This window comes from Ciconia boyciana, chromosome 15 (genome assembly GCF_034638445.1).
Source record: "Ciconia boyciana chromosome 15, ASM3463844v1, whole genome shotgun sequence".
Taxonomy (NCBI): domain Eukaryota; kingdom Metazoa; phylum Chordata; class Aves; order Ciconiiformes; family Ciconiidae; genus Ciconia; species Ciconia boyciana.
This window is the reverse complement of record NC_132948.1, coordinates 2531206-2552851: the sequence shown is the minus strand read 5'-3', so window position 1 is coordinate 2552851 and position 21646 is coordinate 2531206. Positions and strand designations below refer to the sequence as shown.

General features: G+C 37.7%; 1 protein-coding gene across 2 annotated transcripts in view; it reads right to left on the bottom strand.

The window, feature by feature from the left end:
* The window catches only part of MED13L (mediator complex subunit 13L), a 209956-nt gene that overhangs the window by 103377 nt on the left and 84933 nt on the right, over positions 1–21646 (bottom strand). For both annotated transcript variants that reach the window (XM_072879743.1, XM_072879742.1), the window contains exons 3-4: positions 8433–8517; positions 3422–3505 (exon numbers count right to left, since the gene is read on the bottom strand). In XM_072879743.1, the coding sequence (XP_072735844.1) occupies positions 3422–3505; positions 8433–8517 (169 nt within the window). The remainder of the gene's footprint in view (positions 1–3421; positions 3506–8432; positions 8518–21646) is intronic.

The following is a 21646-nucleotide window of genomic DNA, read 5'->3' as shown; positions in this document are numbered from 1 at the left end:
ACAAAGATTCTTGCATAAGATGATCATAAATTTTTTTGTCAGTAAGATGTTTAACATTTTATGGAGGTGCTTTCCAAAACCAAAAAACCCCGTACAAAATGTGGAACACTATTCTGAATAGACTGTGCAGATGAATTTTCACCACACAGCATTATCAATGCCTTGTATCAGACAAATTCTATAAACTCTAAACATAAGATTTCCTTTCGGAAGTTGTGTAGATAAATAAGCAAGTTTGCCATTTTCCAGCAGTAGTGTGGAAACATATTTTAGACACGTACTGCTGTAGAACAGACAATAAAACATGAAGAATTATTTCGTAAGTGACACATAATATTGAAGATACTCAGGAAAGAAAACCCACAAGTTCTGTGCTAAATTTCCTGTCAAAAGCATCTGGTTCACACTGTAAGCAAAACAAAACCATACACGGATCTGTCCATAACTCCCTCTGCTGTTCCCTCACTCCTCCCGAAAATACCAGAAAAGCTCATCTTGCAGATTGTTTCTAATACTGCCTTGGAAGGTCATCTATTGTTCTTAAGACCTCCTTTTCACATCTCAGGACTAACTAGGTCATGGCCACTGCCATGCTCCACTTCATCTCTGACTTCATTCTAAAATCACAGACCTCCCCGCCCTTCTCCTTTAATGCCATTCACAAAAATCACAGGCCCTGAATGAATTTACTCCTTGAAAGCCATCTGCATGAGTTTTAACTCCTTCCCTGTTTATTTATACCCAGGTCCAAGACTTGTCAGTATATCCCTGAAATGAAGTTAGTAACTCAGGATGTTGGAAATTTGAGATGACTAACTTTGCCACAAATATAAAAGCAGACTTTGGAACCATTTGTATTTCTTTGCCAGAATGACACCTGCTCAGTTCTTCTCCATTCAAGGGGGGTATATATCGATCAATCGATCGATCGATCTGTCTCTTTCCCCATTCAAGGAGAATAGTGCATGCATTTTCAGCAGGAATTACCTGTTCCCAGACTTCAGCCTAACCAATGTACATAACTGCAGCTTATTTCTAGTATTTTATATATTAACATGGGTTTAGCTACTATTAAAAAAAAAAAAAAAAACCAACAAATTTTTTGGTTATGAAGGCATTACCCACAGTGTTAAAATACCTAAACACTCTCAGTTGGCCTCTTATTCCTGCGACCGCTCCTTAGTGCTTTATCTACGTCAAGCGGCCACTTAGAGCAAGAGTTTCACAAAGAATTTATATGGAATTAACAGGAATCACTTAATTTGTGTAAAGACAGCTTTTTGTACTATACTGAGAAAGAAAGCTTAAAAGATTAAATAAAAAATATCTAAACAAATTGGTCCCCAAAGCCTCCTGCTGTTTGCTGCTACTGTCCACAGTTGACTCTAGTACCAACATTTACAGCCTTTACTACCACCTTTCAGTAAGATTAGTTAACTCCAATGATATATTTATAGCAGAAAAATTAACAACCTGAAACAACACAAAACTTATCTCAAATTAGGCCATAGTTATTGCTCAATAAATGCTTTTAAAATGGTGTATATCCATAGGATCTATAGTGACAAGTGCTTTATAAAAAAACAAACCAGCCACCCATACAAACCAACAACAATTCAAGAGTCTTCAAATCAAGAGTCTATCCTTCAACCCTAAAATCCTCTATAAAAATGTCAGTTTTATATAGAGGAATACATCAAATACAATTTAAGTTCAACATGAATTCATTTTTTGTAACATGTTCCAGACCAGTTATTTATGTGCATACTGTACATATATTTACAAATGTAATTATCCTCTACAGATCACCTCACTGTACAAGTGATTCAGTGTTACACACATGTAAATAACACACATGGCCTACTAACCTCCCAGAATTCTAAAGTAACGATACCTTCCATGCCAGTGCTGCCGCTGTGTTTGATAGACACCGTCTACTGTATCAGATGCTTCAGTTCTTAAATTCATACACACCAGGAACAGACATGAGACTGACAAATACATTTAATCTGAGCACTAAGGCTGCAGCAAAGTTGATAAAACAAATAGCTTTTGCTGAAAGGAGCTGTCTCCCTTTTCCAGAAGCTGGAAAAGACAGCACTTCTTCTGTCACTTTAGGGAATTAATCTTCCAGAAAATTAAACTAGATCTTGGCGCGATCAGAAAAGCAGCAGAGGAAACACAAGGGAGGAAGGTGGTTACATACAGCCAGGACAGAGAAAGGTATGGAAAAACGTGGACCCTTCAATGGCTTCTTGCCATTAGATCGATGTGAAATCAAAGGTTACACATACACAGGGTAAGTCTACTTAGCCACAAAGAGTAAATAGCAAAAAAAAAGAGATCTCCCCATGCTAAGTTAATGCTTTCTGGTTTTAGAAAGGAGACAAATCCATGTTTAATTACTGCATTATATCTTAAAAACAACTGTTGTTTGAAAGTACCTGGTTAACATAAAGTCTATTACAGAATGAAGCCAACCATTTGTAGTATTACAGTGTAACAGAGGCAAGACATTTCTGTTGTAAGACAACACAGTGAGATAAAGAGATGAGAGGAAGAAGGTATGTATGATCCACAGAATGATTTCCACCTGCACCTACAGCTGCCATCAAACACGCTGTTGTGACTGTAGCTACGCTGGATGAAGTTGCCACCCCACTTCATCTCCATTTGCTCATTACCTTCAAATCTTCCAGCATAACTGCATGTTTAGTCACTTCCTAACCCAGTTCTGTCAAAATGATTCCCGTTAGAAAATCTGTGTTTCAGCTTAACTCAGATTATTTTTGACAGAACTTGTTTAGCGGATGACTATAAATGCAAGTACCAGAAGATCTGAGAACATTGTAACCTTTAGAGCTAGGAGAGGAAATAGCAATGAGCAAGTAGAGACAGCTAGCCCTTTTCCATGGTTATATTGCTGCAAGAGAAGCACATTAATCAGACATATAGGTCTGATTTGTCAGCCTGCCTAATCAGTGAAAGCTGTATATCAAGGCTGGCATCTTTAAAGAAAATAGACAAGTAAATCCAGATACTACTTATTTTACTGCTTAAAATGTCAGGCTGGGGTTAAGTGTTCAGAAATTCAAATAATTTGTTATAATTACCTAGAATTCTGTTGTATAATGACAGAAACAAACAGATGCTATTCAAAAGATATTAAAAAATGTGATACTTCTGTGGAGTTAAGGGATAAATACCAACCTCACCTTCTTATCTCAAATTTTCGTAACAAGACCTGAAAAATTACTTAATTGCTTTCTATGTATTACTGACATGAACAAACAGTATCTGTGTTTTTACTTGTTACACAGTAAAAGAAGTAGAAAAACTGCCACCAAAATGCAGCATCAAATCACCATCATGTAAAACACAACATTAACAGGAACAGTACTTGATATATAGATCACCTTACCTTTTATTAACAGGCTTCTCATCCTTGTCATAGGGTCTTATGAACCATTTTCCAATTCTTACAAAGTTTTTATCCATCAAGCACCTAGAAAATAATTACAGCAACAATTACTAGTTACATCTTAAAATGTAATTAAAAGCAGTCTTTGAAGAGAGTAAATCTAAGGGATTAAACAGCTGAATTTCCATCATATTAAAATCAACTTTGTAGCTTTTGGGTTCCATGTAACTTTGCCACTTTCTATTTTCCCACACTAGCCAGAGAACCACTGTCCAACCTCATGATGCTGTCACTGATGCTGATCTTCACATATGCATTTTCCCCTCATCTCTGACAGAATCTTTTCCGCTCCATGCTACTCTTCTTGCCGAATGATCTATCACCCCATTTTTCAAACTCCTCTTCTTGAACAAAGATAATTCATAGCACTGATTCTTTTCTAGACAGTGTTTCTCTCAGACTTCATGATAAAGAATATACATTCCTCTATTTGTGGCATGTAAATGGCACAGTACAGTATATGAATTACAGGAAACTGTTATTAACCAAATATTAACAATGAACCATTCTTCCTTCACATGAGCCACAGCGTGATTTCAGGTGTTGAGACTTCCATAATTACTGTTTCCTCAGAAAACCTCACTCCAACAAACATACTCCCACGTCACTAAATTTAGAGCAGTAAGTTACCTATTTTCTGGGGTCCCTCTAGAAGTGCACAATTTCTTTATAGAAACTGTATATTTTGTGGCTTTAAAAAAACCAAACAGTGAGGATGCAAAGCGATTGATAACCAATTTACATTAACCAGTTAAGGAGTGCTTGATGCCCTTCTAAGTCCACCTGTACAGATGAATCACACTAGCAATATGCCAACACAATTTAAGTATGCTTCATACATTAAACATGCAGTTGAACATATTGCCCAGGGGATCACACACAGAAATTTGCTATGAAGGAATATTTCTCAGTAAGGCAAATATTTGTTTCAAAAATTCAGAAAAACTGGTCATATGTTGCTAAGTGGTTTATTTATGATTACAAGCAATATACAAGCTTTCCCTATACATTTCGTGTCCAATCAGTATTTCTTTATTTAGATGGAAGAACTATAGTTCTCCATTCTTCAATTTTCCAATAGTTTATTTCTATAGCAGTTGCTAGAGATTAGCCAAAACAAAACAAAAAAATTGAAATCACACGAAACCTTCTGGGAAAGTACATCCTGCAAGGTTTAGAAAAACTGTGTGATCTGTACTTCAAAAGCATACCTAGAAGACATAGATAGGAAATGGACGACAGACAGCGTAGATACTAATATGCTCCTAATTCTTCTGTATAAACTTGGCAGGGTTTTCCAAAGTTAAAGCTAGGCCGAAGAAAATTCTAACAGCACGTTCTCAATTAAACCAAAAAGAATCAGCTCAGTTGAATATACCAGTATCTTAAACAGAACATGAAAGCTAAACCAGCAGAGATCTAAAGACACTGCTCTTGTGCTGGTGGGAAAAAAAGTATGCTTCAGCAACTGTTTCCCTAGGAAATGTTTGCTATCAGAGAAAGTCTGTCAGTGTCAGCGTACTTTATACAAACAAAAGGAAGTCTGTGAAGTTTATTTTCTTTAGGGATCTGATGTAATCTGTACTAGCAAAAAATATAATAAACTCTCCCCCGTCACACACACACACTTCAATGCCACATCATCATGTCTCAGTGGCAGGTTTAACTGCCTCAAACTAATGCTACTTTCCTAGAAAGAAGTCTTAATGAGTAGACTTGGCCTTAAAAATCAGCCAACCCTCACATGCTTAACTAAATCACAGGTTATTTAAGGTATAATCCCCTATGAAATGGGAAACACGACTGCAGAAGCATGGATCTCAAAGATTCGGCCGAGTAAACAATTAATGACAGTACAGCATTATTTTTGCTGTATAAGCACTCAGTGGTACCTAGTCTTTACCAGTAAGCTCTAACAATGAACTTGTGTAAAAAAAAAAAGCAGCTGGTCATAAAATCCCAAATTAGTATACACTTAAAAGCAGTTATTTAATCATATGAGATAAGGACATAAAATACTCTGAACTCCTTGGCTCATTTCTCTCGTTAAGGCTGAGTGATATTTTCTTCCTAAGCAGTACAGCTGTTAGCGCATTTTGCTGTCACTTGACCTCTCATATTTCTGATTTTTCTATGAAAAAAAAAATGACCTGACAAGGGCACACCAGTGATTATTAAATAATACCATAATATTCTGAGTATTATTTCCTCAGATCTTCAAACGTTTTCTAAATTGCCAATTAACATAAACTTCTGATCACTAATTTGGGTGCTGAGGAAACAAAAACCAGAACATAAACAGTTGCGTAAACACCCTTTCTTGCCCTTCCCAGGGTTAACTTAAACACCTCTCCTCCCTTCTTCCTAGTCACAGCTTTCCATACGTGCACTACAAGTTTCACTCAGTCCCTCCCAACCCCTGGGTGAAGGAAGGGGTGGAGGAGGAGCTGGGGGTCACCTACACCAGGGTGGTTCTTGCTGCCATTTGCTTTCTGCCGCCAGGTTTTCCTGCCACAATAGTTTTTCATGCCCCTTCTCCAGCAGTGCCGCGTTCTTCCTTGACCACGGCCGAGCCATGCTGCTGTGGGCTCCTCTGCCTGGCGGGAGATTTGCTGTGACACAGCCGGCTGGAACCGGTTCTGAGCAGCACGGGGCAGATGGCGGCCGCCTCCCCTCCCAGAGGCTGGCGCTCCCGATGGGAGGTGAACTACCCCCAGCTGGAGCTGGTCAGAATGACCGAACTGCCCTGCTAAGGAAATTGCATCTTGGTGGGACACAAGAGGTTTCTGAGAGAAGAAAATCTGTCCTTCGCTAGCTGCAAAATAAACCAACAAACCCACACAAAACTTCAAGCGCAGGCAACAACCCTATCACTTTCTGATAAGATCAGAAAGAAATTCCAAGACTTCTTTTTTATTAATCAAGCTTTTCCTAAACACAGGATAAAATGGGTCTTTAAAGAGTTATTTCTCTTTTTGATAAAGCCTACACACTTACTGCTATTATTTTAAATGAAATAACTATGATGCTAACTTAAGATTTGATCTGGCAAACAAAAAAAGCCCAAAAAGCATATAACGTAAAATAAACTCAGCTGTAATACTGTAAAAATGAGGTAGCTAATTGGACAGATATTTGGTAAACCACCATCCTAAGTCACCTTGACAACTACTTCCTTAAAAGACTTCTAAATAAGGCGGCTCCTGAAGGCGTGCCTCCGCGGCAGCCCCAGCAGGGCAGGTTACAGAGGTCGCCAGCTGCGGGGCAAGGCCCGGAGCTGCCGTCGGCACGCGGCAGGGGAGCGGCGGGACTCTCATCTCCAAGGGCGAGAGGCTGAGGCCGCGGCGCGAGTCAGACCAGCTTAGGGTGACAGGAGACGAGGCTTTCGGCGAGCACCTGAGGTGTGTCGACCAACTGTATTTCAAAGACTATCGCTGAAGGAAAGAGCTCTGAAGACTTTTCAGTCACAGCTGGACAGAAGAATTCTGCTAACTCTGCCAACTGATTTCCATTAAGTTTTGGGGTTTTTTTTAATTTATTAAAAAAATTACTTCACAAGCTTAAAAGGATCCAATGAATAAAAATATCCACTAGGAGTCTTAATTAAAAGTCAGTTGGCTGCATACCACAGATTAATAAACACATATAAAATTATTTTCCCCTTTTATACTGCAAAGCTACAAAAGCAATAGTGAACATTCTAGACTGGGATTTTCATTTTTATACTTTTATTCACTCAAAGTAGTCTATTACTTATGTAAAAATCCCCTAAAGAGACTGATGAGATAGAAAATAGGGGATGCAACACCTAGTCCTGGCGCTTCTGTACACGCACACAGGCAGCCCCTCAAACTGCACTTGCGAGCAGATGTGGACAGGTAACTAACGGTCAAGGGGACCGTTACTACACTCACGGAAACACAACCTCCGGAACATAATGCAAACCTGATTACTAGTAAGTCTACATCAAAGCAAATAGGATACTAAATGAGGCAAGATAAAAGTATTTTCAATTAGCTTATTTTCTGAAAGAAAAAAATATTCAGTGCTACGTTCTGCAAAATTACTGTAACACAAAGGTACAGGAGAGGTGCATTATATTTTTTTGTTGTTATTATTATAGATTCAGAAAAAGTGGGAATAGCCTAATGACACTTAATTCTGAGATCTCCAAATTCGTAAAAAGAACTGAAATATAATACAGGAAGGTGACGATGACCTGAAGAACTGCAGTAACAGAGAAGGAATAAAATGAAGTAGTCCAAGATGCGATGCCATACAGTGAAGGCCTAATAACAAGATAATCTTCAGTAAGCTTAAGAGTTGGTAGCTGGATTAAGAAGAAAAAGCCATAAGCGTATTAACTAATCATAGAATAACTTTGCAGTCAAGTCATATATATGTGTGTGTATATATATGTATATCATCAAGACAAAAGAAAACAATGCTAGGATACATTAGGCCTGTCAGAGCCAGGAACTGTTAAACTTCACCCTGAATATTGTGCACAAATTTAGTCAAATTGTAATGTGTACATAACTAGGATGATTGGAAGAACAGAGTTAAGATATTTTAATGTTATCTGTTAAGATATGTACTGTTTAACCTCATCAAAGGGGTTTTGGAGGTCAGATACAATTATTCTCTGTAAGCACCGCAAGAAGGTGAAAACTTTTTTTTTTCTTTTGAAACAGCTCCCCAACAAGAATGCAAGCAGAAATATATATTGACATTATTCTTTGTATGAGCATTTAGTCTGCACAGCATTTAATGATACATTACCAGAGCCAACGACTTAAGACATCCATCTCTATCCTGCGTCTCTTGCACTAAAGTTCTACCTCTAAAAAAATGTGGTTTAAGATCAGTAATAGTATAAATGGTCTGTAGGTATCCTGCATTATTTTAAATATCAAAATGAAATATTTGAGTGCATCAGAGTTTTTCTTACCTTTCCAGAAGATTATGAATTGCTTTGAAGAGCAGGGTCCTACACTCATAGGAAAGTCCATTCTCCCACAATCCTTCTTCCACCACTACAAAAACATAAAATGTCAACATGCTCAGAATACGGAAATACAAACATTTATACGAAAATAACTCCAACAGCTTTAATTTTCAACAGGAGCATGTTTCATGAAATTGTTTCAACTATCATCTATATTGCCAAAGTAGCTTTAATCTTTACTTGCTGAAGACACCAACTTTGAATTAAAAAAAACCACAAAAGCATAAAACCAAAACATGTTTGTTCGTAGCATTCAATAGTAAAGCAGGGGGGTGAGGAATTCATGATCGTTCTTTGCCGTGACTGCTGAGAGATCCTTTAGAACTTAACCGCAGACGCAGACAATCAAGAAACTAAGTGAATCATTAAAGGTGTGAAATCTATTTGCATAACAAACAACATTAAACAACTACCCTGAACCTCTCACTGTCACACTCAAGTCAAATTCTTCCATTGTACCGACTTAAACTATTGCAGTTTAAGCATTACACTGCACATATATGAAATACACAGTAGTTTTTTATTCCAAAATAGAAACTGTAAACTCGGTACCAAATTGCTGAGATTTTAGAGAGTTAAAAAAAAAATAATCTATTAATCTCTCACAGTGGAGTGCAGCATGAACTAGTCACCTGAATGAGTACCTGAAGGATATACAAACCTCAAAAATATCTGCTGTCCTTACTCCATTGCTTTTGGACGCTAAAACTACCAAGAGTAAAACTATTTTTGGTATGCCTGTACCAGATTCTAAATCTTATTCAGCCAGAAGATGCAATCTGAGCTGCAGAGTAAAAACAGATGATTAAATAACTTTGTCAAGGAGTAAGAATTTGTTAATTGTCTGAGTTCTGTCATTTCAATTTTACAGGAATACTCTGCAGATCTTTAGAAATGCAAACATAAAATTCTACAGCATGTTAAGAACTGAATACTTAACACCCCTCCTCGGCCAATTTAAAGGATGAAACCTTCCAACAGCATGTCTGTCATGCAGAGATTATTATCTAAGTTTACTATTTTTATTATAGTTTACTCTACAATCATGTTTCAAGTAAAGCTTCTAAGGAGTTTCTGCTGTATGAAAAATACTAATATTGCCAGCAGTCTTCAACTACAGCTTCAAAGCCTCAAAACCCAGCATTGTTCGTTATTCTGCTGCTTCTCCCAGTAACCGTAAGTCATATAACCTCAAACAAGAGGCGGCACATTTTTTGAATGTGTAATGTTGTGATATGCTAATATTGGTAACAGAGCCTCTCTCCTTTAACAGAATGAAAAAGCCAGGGTTTTAGTACCTAAATCACCTTATCGAATAGCACAGTTACTTCCTCAGAAGAATGAAAAAGCACTTGGGCTTTTGGGCACAAGCATGAGACAAATCTCTTTCCCTGTAAAACCATTAGAGGCCCCTTTAAAGCTTGCAAAACCTTACAGACACGGAGTATGCAATGCGCCATAGCTGTTTACTAGACAGAACTTCACATGGTCTCAGATTTCATGTTTAAAACAGTATTCTTAAACTTCAGGATCTCCATGCATTTTCAGAACTACTGATGTATAAATTCTATATAGTTCAGAACTACTGAAGCCTAAGAAACTGCAAGACGGGTACAGTCTTGCACTTAAAAACTACACGATTCTCAAAAACTTAAACAGTTCTATATTACAGTACGAGAGAGATCACACCTGAGTTCACCTCTATGAAAACTCCATATTTGAATAAAAATTCAAATTTAGACAGTGTCATAAAGTTGACAGAATCTTTAAAAGTCAAAAGAAATTCACTATTACACGGCACTGAGCTCTTCTTGAGTTTCACCCTAACCCTATCAGAGCACCCGTGCCAGGAGCCAGTATCGTCCCTGCATTAAGAACTTCATGCAAAATGGGAGACAAGAATCTGTTCCATGATTTTACAGGAAACTTCTCACAGCCAGTTCTGATATCCTCAATTGTAACTCACTATCTACTCCCAAGTATGCACAACAAACTAATGGGACCCATTTAAAGAACAGCTTATATCATCTCTCAAAACTGTTTTCTGCAAGTATAATTTTGCCACTGACTCCAGAAGACATAAGATCAGATCATACTGCTTTACCCTGTTTATAAGGTAATATTCTGTAGAGTTGGAATAATTTTAATACCAAATTCTTTAGGTACTGGACATTACCTGTATTCTTTTGCCCTGCTTAGCTGTGACTGGCACAGCTCCTCTTTGGGCTATACCATCCTATGAGTCTTCCACAAACTGAGACCCCTGTCCCCAGGACTGGCGTGCCATGAAAGGCCTACATAGCCCAGCAGAAGGGACTGAAAACGAGGGAATGGAAATTGGCAGCACTCTCCCTCTGCCCCTCCACACAGTAACACAGCTGTATTCATGGTTATCCTGCACTCAGGAGAAGGAACGGCTATGCGAGGGAATGTGCCCCAAAGCCCAGGAAGAGCAGGAAAAAGCAAAGTTAACCTCGCGGTGGAGGTAAGTCCCTAGGGTCAATTCTACCAATGAGATTGGGCTGGCTGAGGAGCAGCAATTGAGTGGGACAGGGAAAAGGGGAAAGTCTGAAGTGGTATCATCCCTCAATATTCTAATTTTCCAAAGTGGCTTTTTTTATTACTCAGCATTCACATAAATTATATATGAAATGGAAACGAAATTATTTCTCTATTAAATTTAACTCTAAACATATCATAAGACATCTTCATAACCATTTTCCTATAATAAATAACGCCTTTGATTCCCAGATATATTAATGCACTATACTTACTGTAATTACCTCTAATACTTCTTTATCCTACTTAAAATGTTCATCTCACAACTGACAGTATGTACATATGCCTGTTGCAGTAAAAATGAGGAGAAAAAAAAATTAGAACTGCAGCATTTCACTTCCTCTCTGCTCTTTGGCTTCCTGATCCAGTCTCCAAAATAAAAGAGCTTAAATAACTGGAGCAAGTTACACCTTCAAGATGCAAATGGTGACCAGTGACAAAACTTGGCAAAACACTAGAGATTAGACTATCCCTGTAAATTGCAAAGTCCCTCACACTGTAACAATGTAAGCAGATTTTAGATTTGGAATAATATTTTAAACTCCTGAGAGAAGACTGACTAGGAAATAATTGTTGGTCTCTGTCTGTCTACACCACAATTTATAATGGTTTTAACACTCAATGCTTTCAACTCAAGCCCTCGTCAGCCTTTCAGGGCTGCCTGACAGCATTTTCAGGCACACAGCTAACAGAAAGCAGGTGCTGCACAGGTTCAGAAACATACTTAGGCCAAGCACCTATATCCTGTCCTGAAGGTATTTTCTGTTACTCTAGTTGAAATATTTCTCTTTAGAGGCAACAAATTTGACACTATACAACAGCTGTGAAAGCCATCTTCAAAAAAGAAAACTTCTAGGGGAAGAATCGAGTAAAGACTGAATTTTAGTAAGAGAAAGAGTACGACAGAGCAGGTAACTGCTTTTTCCTCCGTGCAAGTCAGAGAGGAGACAAGAGTTTTGGAGAGGCAGCAGAGCAGATGGGACAAGACTGTGGGTCACCACTTCCCAGGACCCAGGTAGACAAAGCCATCACTAATCTGAGCTGTTGTTTGCGGCAATCCCATTTTGAGTAGGACGTCAGACTGGATGACATCCAGGAGTCCAAGCTCCTTCTCACCTGTGTGATCTGTCAGACCTACTGATCCTCTGCTGTGACAGATTTATACAGATAGGTATCTATATCTCTCTCTGTGTATATATGTATTTATCTGTATACACTAACTGCATTATCTAAGCACATGTACATTCCAGAGTAGTCAAGGATGACAACTGGGAGCAGCATTTACTTTCTTGTAAAACAGGCAGTTCGTCCCCTTCTCACTGTTTGTCCTGCAATAGACAGATAACTTTACCACTACACTTCTCACCAAAATAAGCAACTTCTATGTGTGTGTGTGGTTTTTTGTTTGTTTTTTTTTTAAATGAAATCACCTCTCAAAATAAACAACTAAGACTATTAATATTCCGTCTCTAAAAATCTGGATTCTCGGGGGGGGAGGGAGGATCAAGAAGATAAGGTCACATCATCTCTGCCATTAACTGTAATTCTATAAACTGCTTAGTTGAAATAGTCTAACTGCCCTTACTATATCATTCTTGGTATATGCTCTTTAAATCCAGTGGAGATAGAGAGCAGTAAAGAAGCATATGGATCAAAAAAAAAGTGTGAAATTTTTAGTACCTTTCAAAAGGGGGGGGGGGAGAAGGAGAAAAAAAAAAAAGACTTGACATAGCCAGTTTTGTACAAAAATATTCTCTTCATTTACTGAGGAGGCATCATTGTTTCAATCTCTAAGATTTAAGAAAGTGAAAATATAAATAGTCACTAAAATTTTCATGGAAAGTTAATAAAACACCATACAATGGCAAAAAATAATTCTGTGTAAGCTGACAGGGCACTGTGTAGTAAAAATAAAAGTTACTGTTACAGCTAATATGCCTATTACCGTTATCCAACATACAAGTGTGTACAGGAATAAGGTAAAAAACCTTTTGGTTATAACACCTGGAAAATAATACAATGCAGTGTTTTTCAATTGCAAACAAATCTTCCACAGAGAAAATACTTATTTTCTCATTGCCAAGATATTATTAGCAGAAAATCCAAAAAGAAAAAAAGGTATATTTGACGTGTATCGTAACAGATTATGACTGAGGTGCTAAATCTCACTGCTAGTCTCCATACAGAATGGGAATTAGTCGATAGCCTTCACATATAAAGTTTTTAAGTGTTTTTTATAATTTTGTTTTCATAGGTTCAAAAAATGAACACAACATTTGTGCTGATTTTTAAGTTTATCCTTGCAGATTGGATGTTAAAAGAATTAAAGGCAACTACAATAATTTAGACTTACACTGGAGATTTATAATTTAAACACACATTAATGAGCAGCTTAGTTGGCTTGGGGTCTTTTTTTATTTTCAAGTCAGAGATATTAAGGTCTTCAAAGTGTCCAATGATTTTTATGAAGCCAGCCATGTTCTCAAAAAAAAGAACCATTATAAAAATTTCAAGGAGAGAAGTCACAGCAAAATATCAAAGCAAATACTTCAATAATTTTAGGTCTCCCAGCAGAGTTACTGGAAAGATAATAAGATCTCTGTTCTGCTTCAGTGACCAAACTGACATATTTTACTTAAAAGAAATATAGGAAGGAAGGAGAGAAAGCAAGTTGAGACTGTGTCGGCATTGCAGAGATAGTTATACCTTTAAGAAATTCAGCCACCCACATTTTAATAATTCAGGTCACACTGCCTTATGCAGTTTAAAAGTAGAATTAGTTTCAAAGAATACATATTTCCTCAGAGCTATGTTACATATTTCCTTTTAATGTATCATATTGCAGCAACAGCTGAAATGAACGTCTAGACATCAAAAACAGTCTTTATTCCCACCTACTGCTTTTTTACCTCAGGCATCAAAACTAATGAAACCTATTATCCAGAACACTGACTTCAGTTACCACATTGGCCACTGCAAATACGAAAAAACACTCTGGGACAGGACCAGTTATTCAGCCATTAAAATTACTGAAAATCAATTTCTTGCTGCACACTGCAGAAATGCTGATAGATTAAAGCAAGACACATGGGACGAGGAGATTACTTCGCGGGAAGATTAGTATGTCAAACTGCTGAGGAAGGGGAGTTGCTCAGCTACTCAGGATGCGTATTCAGAGCAGTACATGTTCCTTCTTACTCTTTGATATTTTGTTTCCTCATTACCATGAAATATGAAGAATGTGGGTTTTCTCCCTGTGTAGATACAGTTTTTAAAAACACACGGCCAAATAACTTGAACAAAATCAGAAATTCAATCACTAAAAGCAAGCATTTAATTTTTCAGTTTAATTTTTATTAATGTGCCCTTAAAACAATATTTCAAAGGCCAACTAGCATTTTGAAGCATCATTTCTTCTAAAAAATTGAGTTAAGAGAGTAACAAAGCAACGCAATGGTACATTAATTCTGAAAAACTATATTATACCCATAAAAATCCAATTAAACACAATGCTATTGATCGATCATTGTTATACTGCCATTGATCACCTTGTAAAATCTGCGTTTGAAGTCATTAGTGATTAAATTGACTTATTACTGAATCAGATTCAACCCACTTAGAGATCTAATTTCCTTGCACTGGTTATGATTGTAGGGAAATTGTACTCCTTACTCTTACAGTACTGAGAATTCATCTTGGCTCTCTGTCTCCCAAGTCAACTCATCAGCCAAAAAAGAGCCAATACAGAAGAAATGCTCACCAGAACAATCCATTTGTGTTAATCTATTTGCAAACAGAGCTTACATGAAGTGCTGAGAATGTGCGCTGCACATGCACACAAGCATTTGCAATCAGTGTCCTACCAAGGTATCCATAACAGCACGAGTTCTGCACCACACTTCCAGGGAAATCAGAATATTAATGAAGACTATCGCTGAAGATTGCTGTTCAGACACGACCCAATTTTGCATTTCAATGGGCCACAATTTTCTATATAAAAACTCACACTTTCAAGCAGAGTTGACCATGAAACTAAAATTGTTGCACTTCAGAAAGATAAATAAAACCTTCAAAGGCAACAGCTGTTGAATATCACAGGAATACCACGACGCTTTAATTGTTGCACATTGAAATAGAAATTAGCATAATAGCTATTTATTGAAAAACAGATGGTAGGTAACTATCTGCACTTAGATTATGTTAGCACTACTTAAAGTATTACTTTTATTGCTTCCTCACTCCCAGTAGGTACAAAATTGTTTTTATAAAATATACATTAAATGTTACATTCCTTCCCTCTTCCTGGCCCATGCTCTCACAGTCCTCCACTCCTGCACAAGCTCTTTTGCCTTTCCATTATAACACACCACAATGCAGATCTTTACAGCGACTTTTTCTCAGTATCATGGTTAACTATGCAACATTTCAAAGGGCACTAGGAACAAATTGGCCACACAAAGTATGTAATCACGTCTGGTTCTTTAGAAGTTCACTTCAAAATATTCCAAAAATCCAGGGGTAATATCTAACTTCCCCAAAACCAAAATTATTATCTATGAAATCAGTATAAACATTTCTGTGTAATTATAGCTCAAATCTGCTTTCTATGTAGGAATGCATAACTAGCTATGCCAGAGAGCTGAGCAGCTTTCTTCAGGGATGTAAGAGATTCCAAATGAAATAGCTAAGTTTGCTGTGTGGTTTTTGCTTTGAATGCCTTTTACAATCACCAGCTCTGTCCCAAAAAAAGAGCAGAAGGAACACAAATAGGGCACGATTTTTATGCGGTTTACACTGCTTCCTAAAGTAAAGCAGGAAGTTGTTTGCCATGTGAAACCTGCTCTCAACGTGCCAGAAAGTTCCCCCCAAATCCCCGATTTACACTATTTCATTTGTCCCACCGTATATTTGTGTTAAGCAGTTTTATTTTCAAGCTACTTTATATTTCTTTGCAGAGGTATTTCCTCTAGATGAAAAGCATTAACCTGACCATAGCGAAAATGGACTAAAAGTTTGGAGAGATTCTCACCATCTTCCTCTAAGGCGTTCAGGGCTAAGGATGCCACTAAGAAAGAAGCACTTTAAGTTTACTCCTGGGAGTTTCTAGCATTTCCTCCCACAGTTCTGCACTCTTCACTTTCCGTTACATCTCGTTTCCCTCCTCAACTCTGTGGTATAAGGGCATTAAAAAAGTAGTTTCTCAGAAGAACATAAAAGTAACCCAAAAAATTTGAAGGAAAAAAAGATTTTTAAAAGTATTACTATGCTTTCCTAATCCCGGGAAACAATCTCTACTCTCCAAACTTGATCTGCTCTCTTCTTTCCCCTTCCAAATCTCCAAGTTTTCTTCGTTTCCTCCCATTTTCACTGACCACCTAGGACTTGCAGCCAGGGCAACCCTCATTCCACACAGCAGCTGCAACCCCCCCACTTCTGCCTTTTGATCTTTCTAGGTTCAAAGAAACTAAAACTACTGAATTATATCTACATCAGTAAGATCTTCCTCTCTGTACTGATAATGCAATGAGAATGTGGGCTTTTATTTTTCTTCTCTAAAGATAAATGTTGTTTTTCATCAATAGCACGTTGAGCCTATTTCCCCATCCCCTATAGTCGCGGAGCTCTCTTGGAGGTAACAGAACGTACGAGGGCAGCAAGTCTCTAAAGAGAAATTCGAGCAAGTTCAGCCATCACCAGAGTAACACAAGGCTTGTTCTTAGGAAAAATACAGTTCGTATTAATCCATACTTGGAAAGCAAAAGGAACCAAAAGTCTTTTCTCATTTATAAAGTATGCAAGACGTCATTCTTGAAATACAGACGGATCGTTTTGGAAAGTGGTACCAGGACGCTTTCTTCCCTCTTCTTGAACGCAGGTTTGCCTTAAAAACAATCGCACAGCTCAAGACAGACGATTCCATTTTAAACTGCAATTCTGACGAGCCAAGTCCCTGAAAAGCCTTCCACTCGCCACTCCAACAGTTGGCCGTCACTCCTGCGCCAGCCCTGGTGAGTAATCCCTGCAGCGGGAGGGGAAAGCAGGGCGCTCAGCAGCGGGCCCTGCGTGCCCCCCCCCACAGCCGGCATTTCTGCGCTTGCTACAATCATCCTAAAGAGCATTTTACAGGAGGCTTAGCCCTGGCTGAGGGCACTCTGCAGCGTGACCAAGAGAACATGGAAACACGATTCATTAGACATGCCTGGAGTGATAACAATGGAACCGCTTCTTGCTGCCTTTCATTTCTTACATTTCGTGGAGGCTAATGCATTCGCGTTACACAACGAGCACATTTACAGACAGGAAAAAATATAATCATCTTTAATAAAGCCATCTTCTTTTTATTATTATTTGCTGCTTTACAATATGCTTGCAGGCTGCCACAGTTTCTAGCTGATATGTTAAGATTATAAATGTAAGACAGACAAGATCTCCGACCCATCAAAGATGCATTTATAGAGAATTCAAGGGTGTGATGTTGCCCAATCTCTGCATGACCATGGCTGTCTTCCTTCCACCCAGCTAGGCTGCATGCTGTGGAACAAAAAAACTATAATATTTCCATCTCAGTTGTATGCTTATTTAACCAAGTAAATATTTGGTTTTCTATTAGCTAAAATTTGAGTTTAATCTTCTGCTTAAAAATTAAGACTTGTACTCATTTTTCCTCAGTTCACACTTCCTCTTGGTACCACGTCATTACTTCCAGCCTCCAGACTACTATTTTCTTCTTTTATTTTTGTCAACCTAATGGTTATTAGAAATAACAATTTTCATTAGAAAGTCTTCTTTTCCGTAACTTATTTGTAACACTGTATTGTGAGCAAATAAGATTTTGATTTGACTAAGGAATATTGGAAAATATTTGTATAGCAGCCTCCCATTTTAAACATACATCATGTACCACAAACTCATACCAGCTAAAGGTTATAAGTGTGAACTACAACACTAATGCCATTATATGTGGAACATGTTAGATAAGCTCTCTTCATATCACTTTTTGAAAGCTAGAAAAAGAGTTGAGCAAACATATTTGCTTCTAGTTCAAATATCACTTGAAAATAATGTTTTAAAGCTTATTTTACTACTTGTTTTCCTACCTCCCTACTGGAATTCATTATAATATTTTACACCAGAGTGAACTACACAATTGACTTTGCAATTTGTTTACTTAAAAACTTGCTGAAGCAAAAGTTGAAGCAATTTCAAAAAACCCAAACCCCACCCATCAATCACCAAATATACAAATAGAAAGTAGTCATTAGCAATACACAAACCCAAATTTAATATTGCTGGCAGATTTTTTGAGTAGCAAAGTTAAGCAATACATTTCAGCTTATAACGTTTATACATAGTTTAGAAGCAGAGGGTCAGGCTTCAGCAATAACCTAACATCACTGCAAAAATGTTTATGGTCAGACTTGTAAATGAAGTACTGTATTTTCAAAAGAAAAGGTTAAGTTTCCAGGCTCTCAGTTTTGCTACTTTTTTTTTTTTTAATTGAAAAATGCATCTTTAGTTTAGGTATTAAGAACAGCAAAAGCGGTTGAAATGAAGCCTCTTTTTAAAAATGTGACAGTGCAAACCATTTCCCTCACATACATGTCTTTTTTGAGAGAACGGCAGACTTTCAAAACCACAGGCACAGAATAAAAGGCTAGAAAAGACTTCAGAGACAAGACAAGCACATTTTTTCATTTCGTTCTTTACTGGATTTTCGTGCTCCCCAAGAAGCATGCCAACACGCTTCGTGCTCTTCTGTGAGCAAATGCTTACTGTAGTTTGCCACTATTTAAACTGAAGTAAAAGTGAAGTAACAGCTTTTGGGCAACACTGCCATGTATTGAGTTCTACCAACGAAGTGGTCCGATATTTACGCAGCAGAATGTCAAGCAGGTTTTTAAATATATTTTTGTCATTTTCTGACAGAGAGCCAGCAGAGGGAGCTGCGTGTAACCAGTTCCTGGCCTCTTCACGTAAGATCTGTTTTTCAGATTAAGCAAAGGATACGAAATCATACATGCTAAAAATAAAACTTCTGAAAAAAATGACCACGTTCAATCACAAACATATTAGAAGAGGGCAGATTTTCAGTAGGAACAGTTTAATTGCTACTTTTAAAATAAAATCCTCCACATGAAACAGCTTTAAAAGCAGAATAACTTCCTTGAAAAATAATCTAGTCAAAGTGCCCAGTACCAAACCTGTATAATGAACCCTTGGGAAAGGCTACATAAGATCTTTGAAAATCCATACGTCCATTACTTCCATTGGTTGAACAGACACATATTTTCAGGCATCTTTGATTTTTAAATAATATTGTCTCACACATTTAGTCTTTCCTGGAAAGTTTCAAAATTTCTAAGTTCACACTTAACCAGGCTGCTGCAATGATTACGGCCTGTGCTACACTGACGGTGCTTTTTTATAATGCTGAGCTTCACTAACACTACCTGTTATTACAATTGCTATGTTGGCAGCACCTTTCAACACAGGAAACTTCCAACTATAAAATTAATCAATGTAGAGGTGCTCAGATTCTTCCTCCCCCTTCACAGAAACATCAAAACGGCAATCAGACAAGCACAACACACGGCTGTGGGTAAGGCTGGCCAGCCAAAGCAAGAGGGACAAACACAGGACTGCTCCAAACCACAAGCGCTAAAAACTCCCTATTGGAAAACAACCCCTCTCCCTCCCTATCCCCATCTATTCCAGTCTGCCTTTTCAAGCAGGGAATACTACAGATGCTCGTTCAGATGGGGAGAGAAAAACAGTTTCTTAATCAGCATCTTATTTATAAGAACATATTTATTTGTTCTTATTTATAAACAGAAGGTATTACAGGAAAAAAAAAGGTGACACAACACGGCATACAGCATGGGGGATGGAAAGAAACCAAATTACTGAAGATCGGAGAGCCATTCTAGAAATACGTGAATCCTTGGAATTGTGCACAGTAACAGACTAAGCATCAAGATCTTACAGACTACCTGAGACCATCAAATATGCACCTTTTCTCATCATCATTAAGGCTGAATATATATAGCAATTATTAACTTAAAGCCAGTCCTGTTCTGTAAAGATCTCTTCTACGAGAGCTACTGCAAACAGAAGACACAACTGAGAACCATTCCCCTGGTGATAAGCAAGCACCAAGAGGAACTGCCCGGGAAGAAATGAGGATTTTCTAATCGACCAAAAAAGTGATGCAACTTCTGACTCTTTTGTACTTGGAACTCCTTTTAAAGATCAGTTTTATAAAATTTGAGAAAACACATCTACAAAAAAATGCCCCTTCACAGGCATCTCCTGTATTCCCTGCTGGAGTTATTTCACATATCCATGTTTCAACAGGAGCCATCTCCCTCACTGCTGATTCTGCAATGCAAATGTAATATGTTGTTCACTTTACAGTCTGTTGCCATGGATATTAATGTGATGTCATAAATTGTTACATCCTCACTGCAGAAACAACATGAAAGGGCTTGTAAGCAGGAGAAGAATAAGAACTCATCTAAGAAAGCATATTTAAGAATACGCAACTGTTGTGCAAATCACAAACAGAAAAAAGACACAGAAATTTGTATTTTAATTTAGTACTGTTGAATGTTTCTCTACATAAGAACTATCTAGAAGATTACAAATTACCTATTTAATTTTACACTTTAATTTTACTGGACTGTTACCTGCACAGCGGGACCTCCTCAGCAACAAATATTACAGTATTACAGCACTTCTGTAATTTACCTTTTCACCATGGTTGAAAACATCTTAGTTGTTTCTGAACTCTCACATTAAATATCATGCAGTGACTAACCATCCCAGCAATGCCTGTGTGGCTCTCTCCTCCTTTTCCTTTTATTCCAGCTACTTTTTTACTAACCAATTACATTTATTGCATACATGACAGAAGCATGGCAATTGCAAGTACTTAATTTCTGAAAAATCAAGGTTGCAGATTGCCCTTAAAAATTATTACCTACACACATTTCTAAAGTTTTGCTCTCCAAGGACTCTAGGAATAAACAGTAACAAAATTTGCCTTTGCCTTTTTAAAATAGTAGTTAAGATATGATAAATTAATCTACTTTATCTGTAGATATACACAGAGAGGGAAAGAATAATTTAGCTTAGAGGAAAGTATAATACAGTGTAAAGCACACCCAGTGTTCACAGTCAATTTACATCTTTTAGAATGAAGAGAATCCAGGATTTCTCTCATTTTCAATTAGTCAAACTGTCTTGTTTAATCTTTTTCCCAAACAGTTTAGCTTTTCTGAAAGTGGATTTAATTAAGTTGAAAGACACACAGCAACGGGGGGATGAATGGGCATTTCTGCCTACTCAGGCCTGCCAAGCAATAAACTACGTATGAATGAGACCATTCACATGACATAGGGATCAACGTATACCCATTTCCTGCCATCACAGTCACCAAGACACCAAAGATCCACCCAAAGGTGGAGGCAGCACTTTTGTAAGGAGAATTCTTGCGCTAACCCACTCTACTACTGCGATGCTCCCCAACCTGCTAGGAAACCGAGTCACTCCTCCTCAACTTCTGAGGATTTATTTTGCCAGCTCAAACAGGAAAAAAA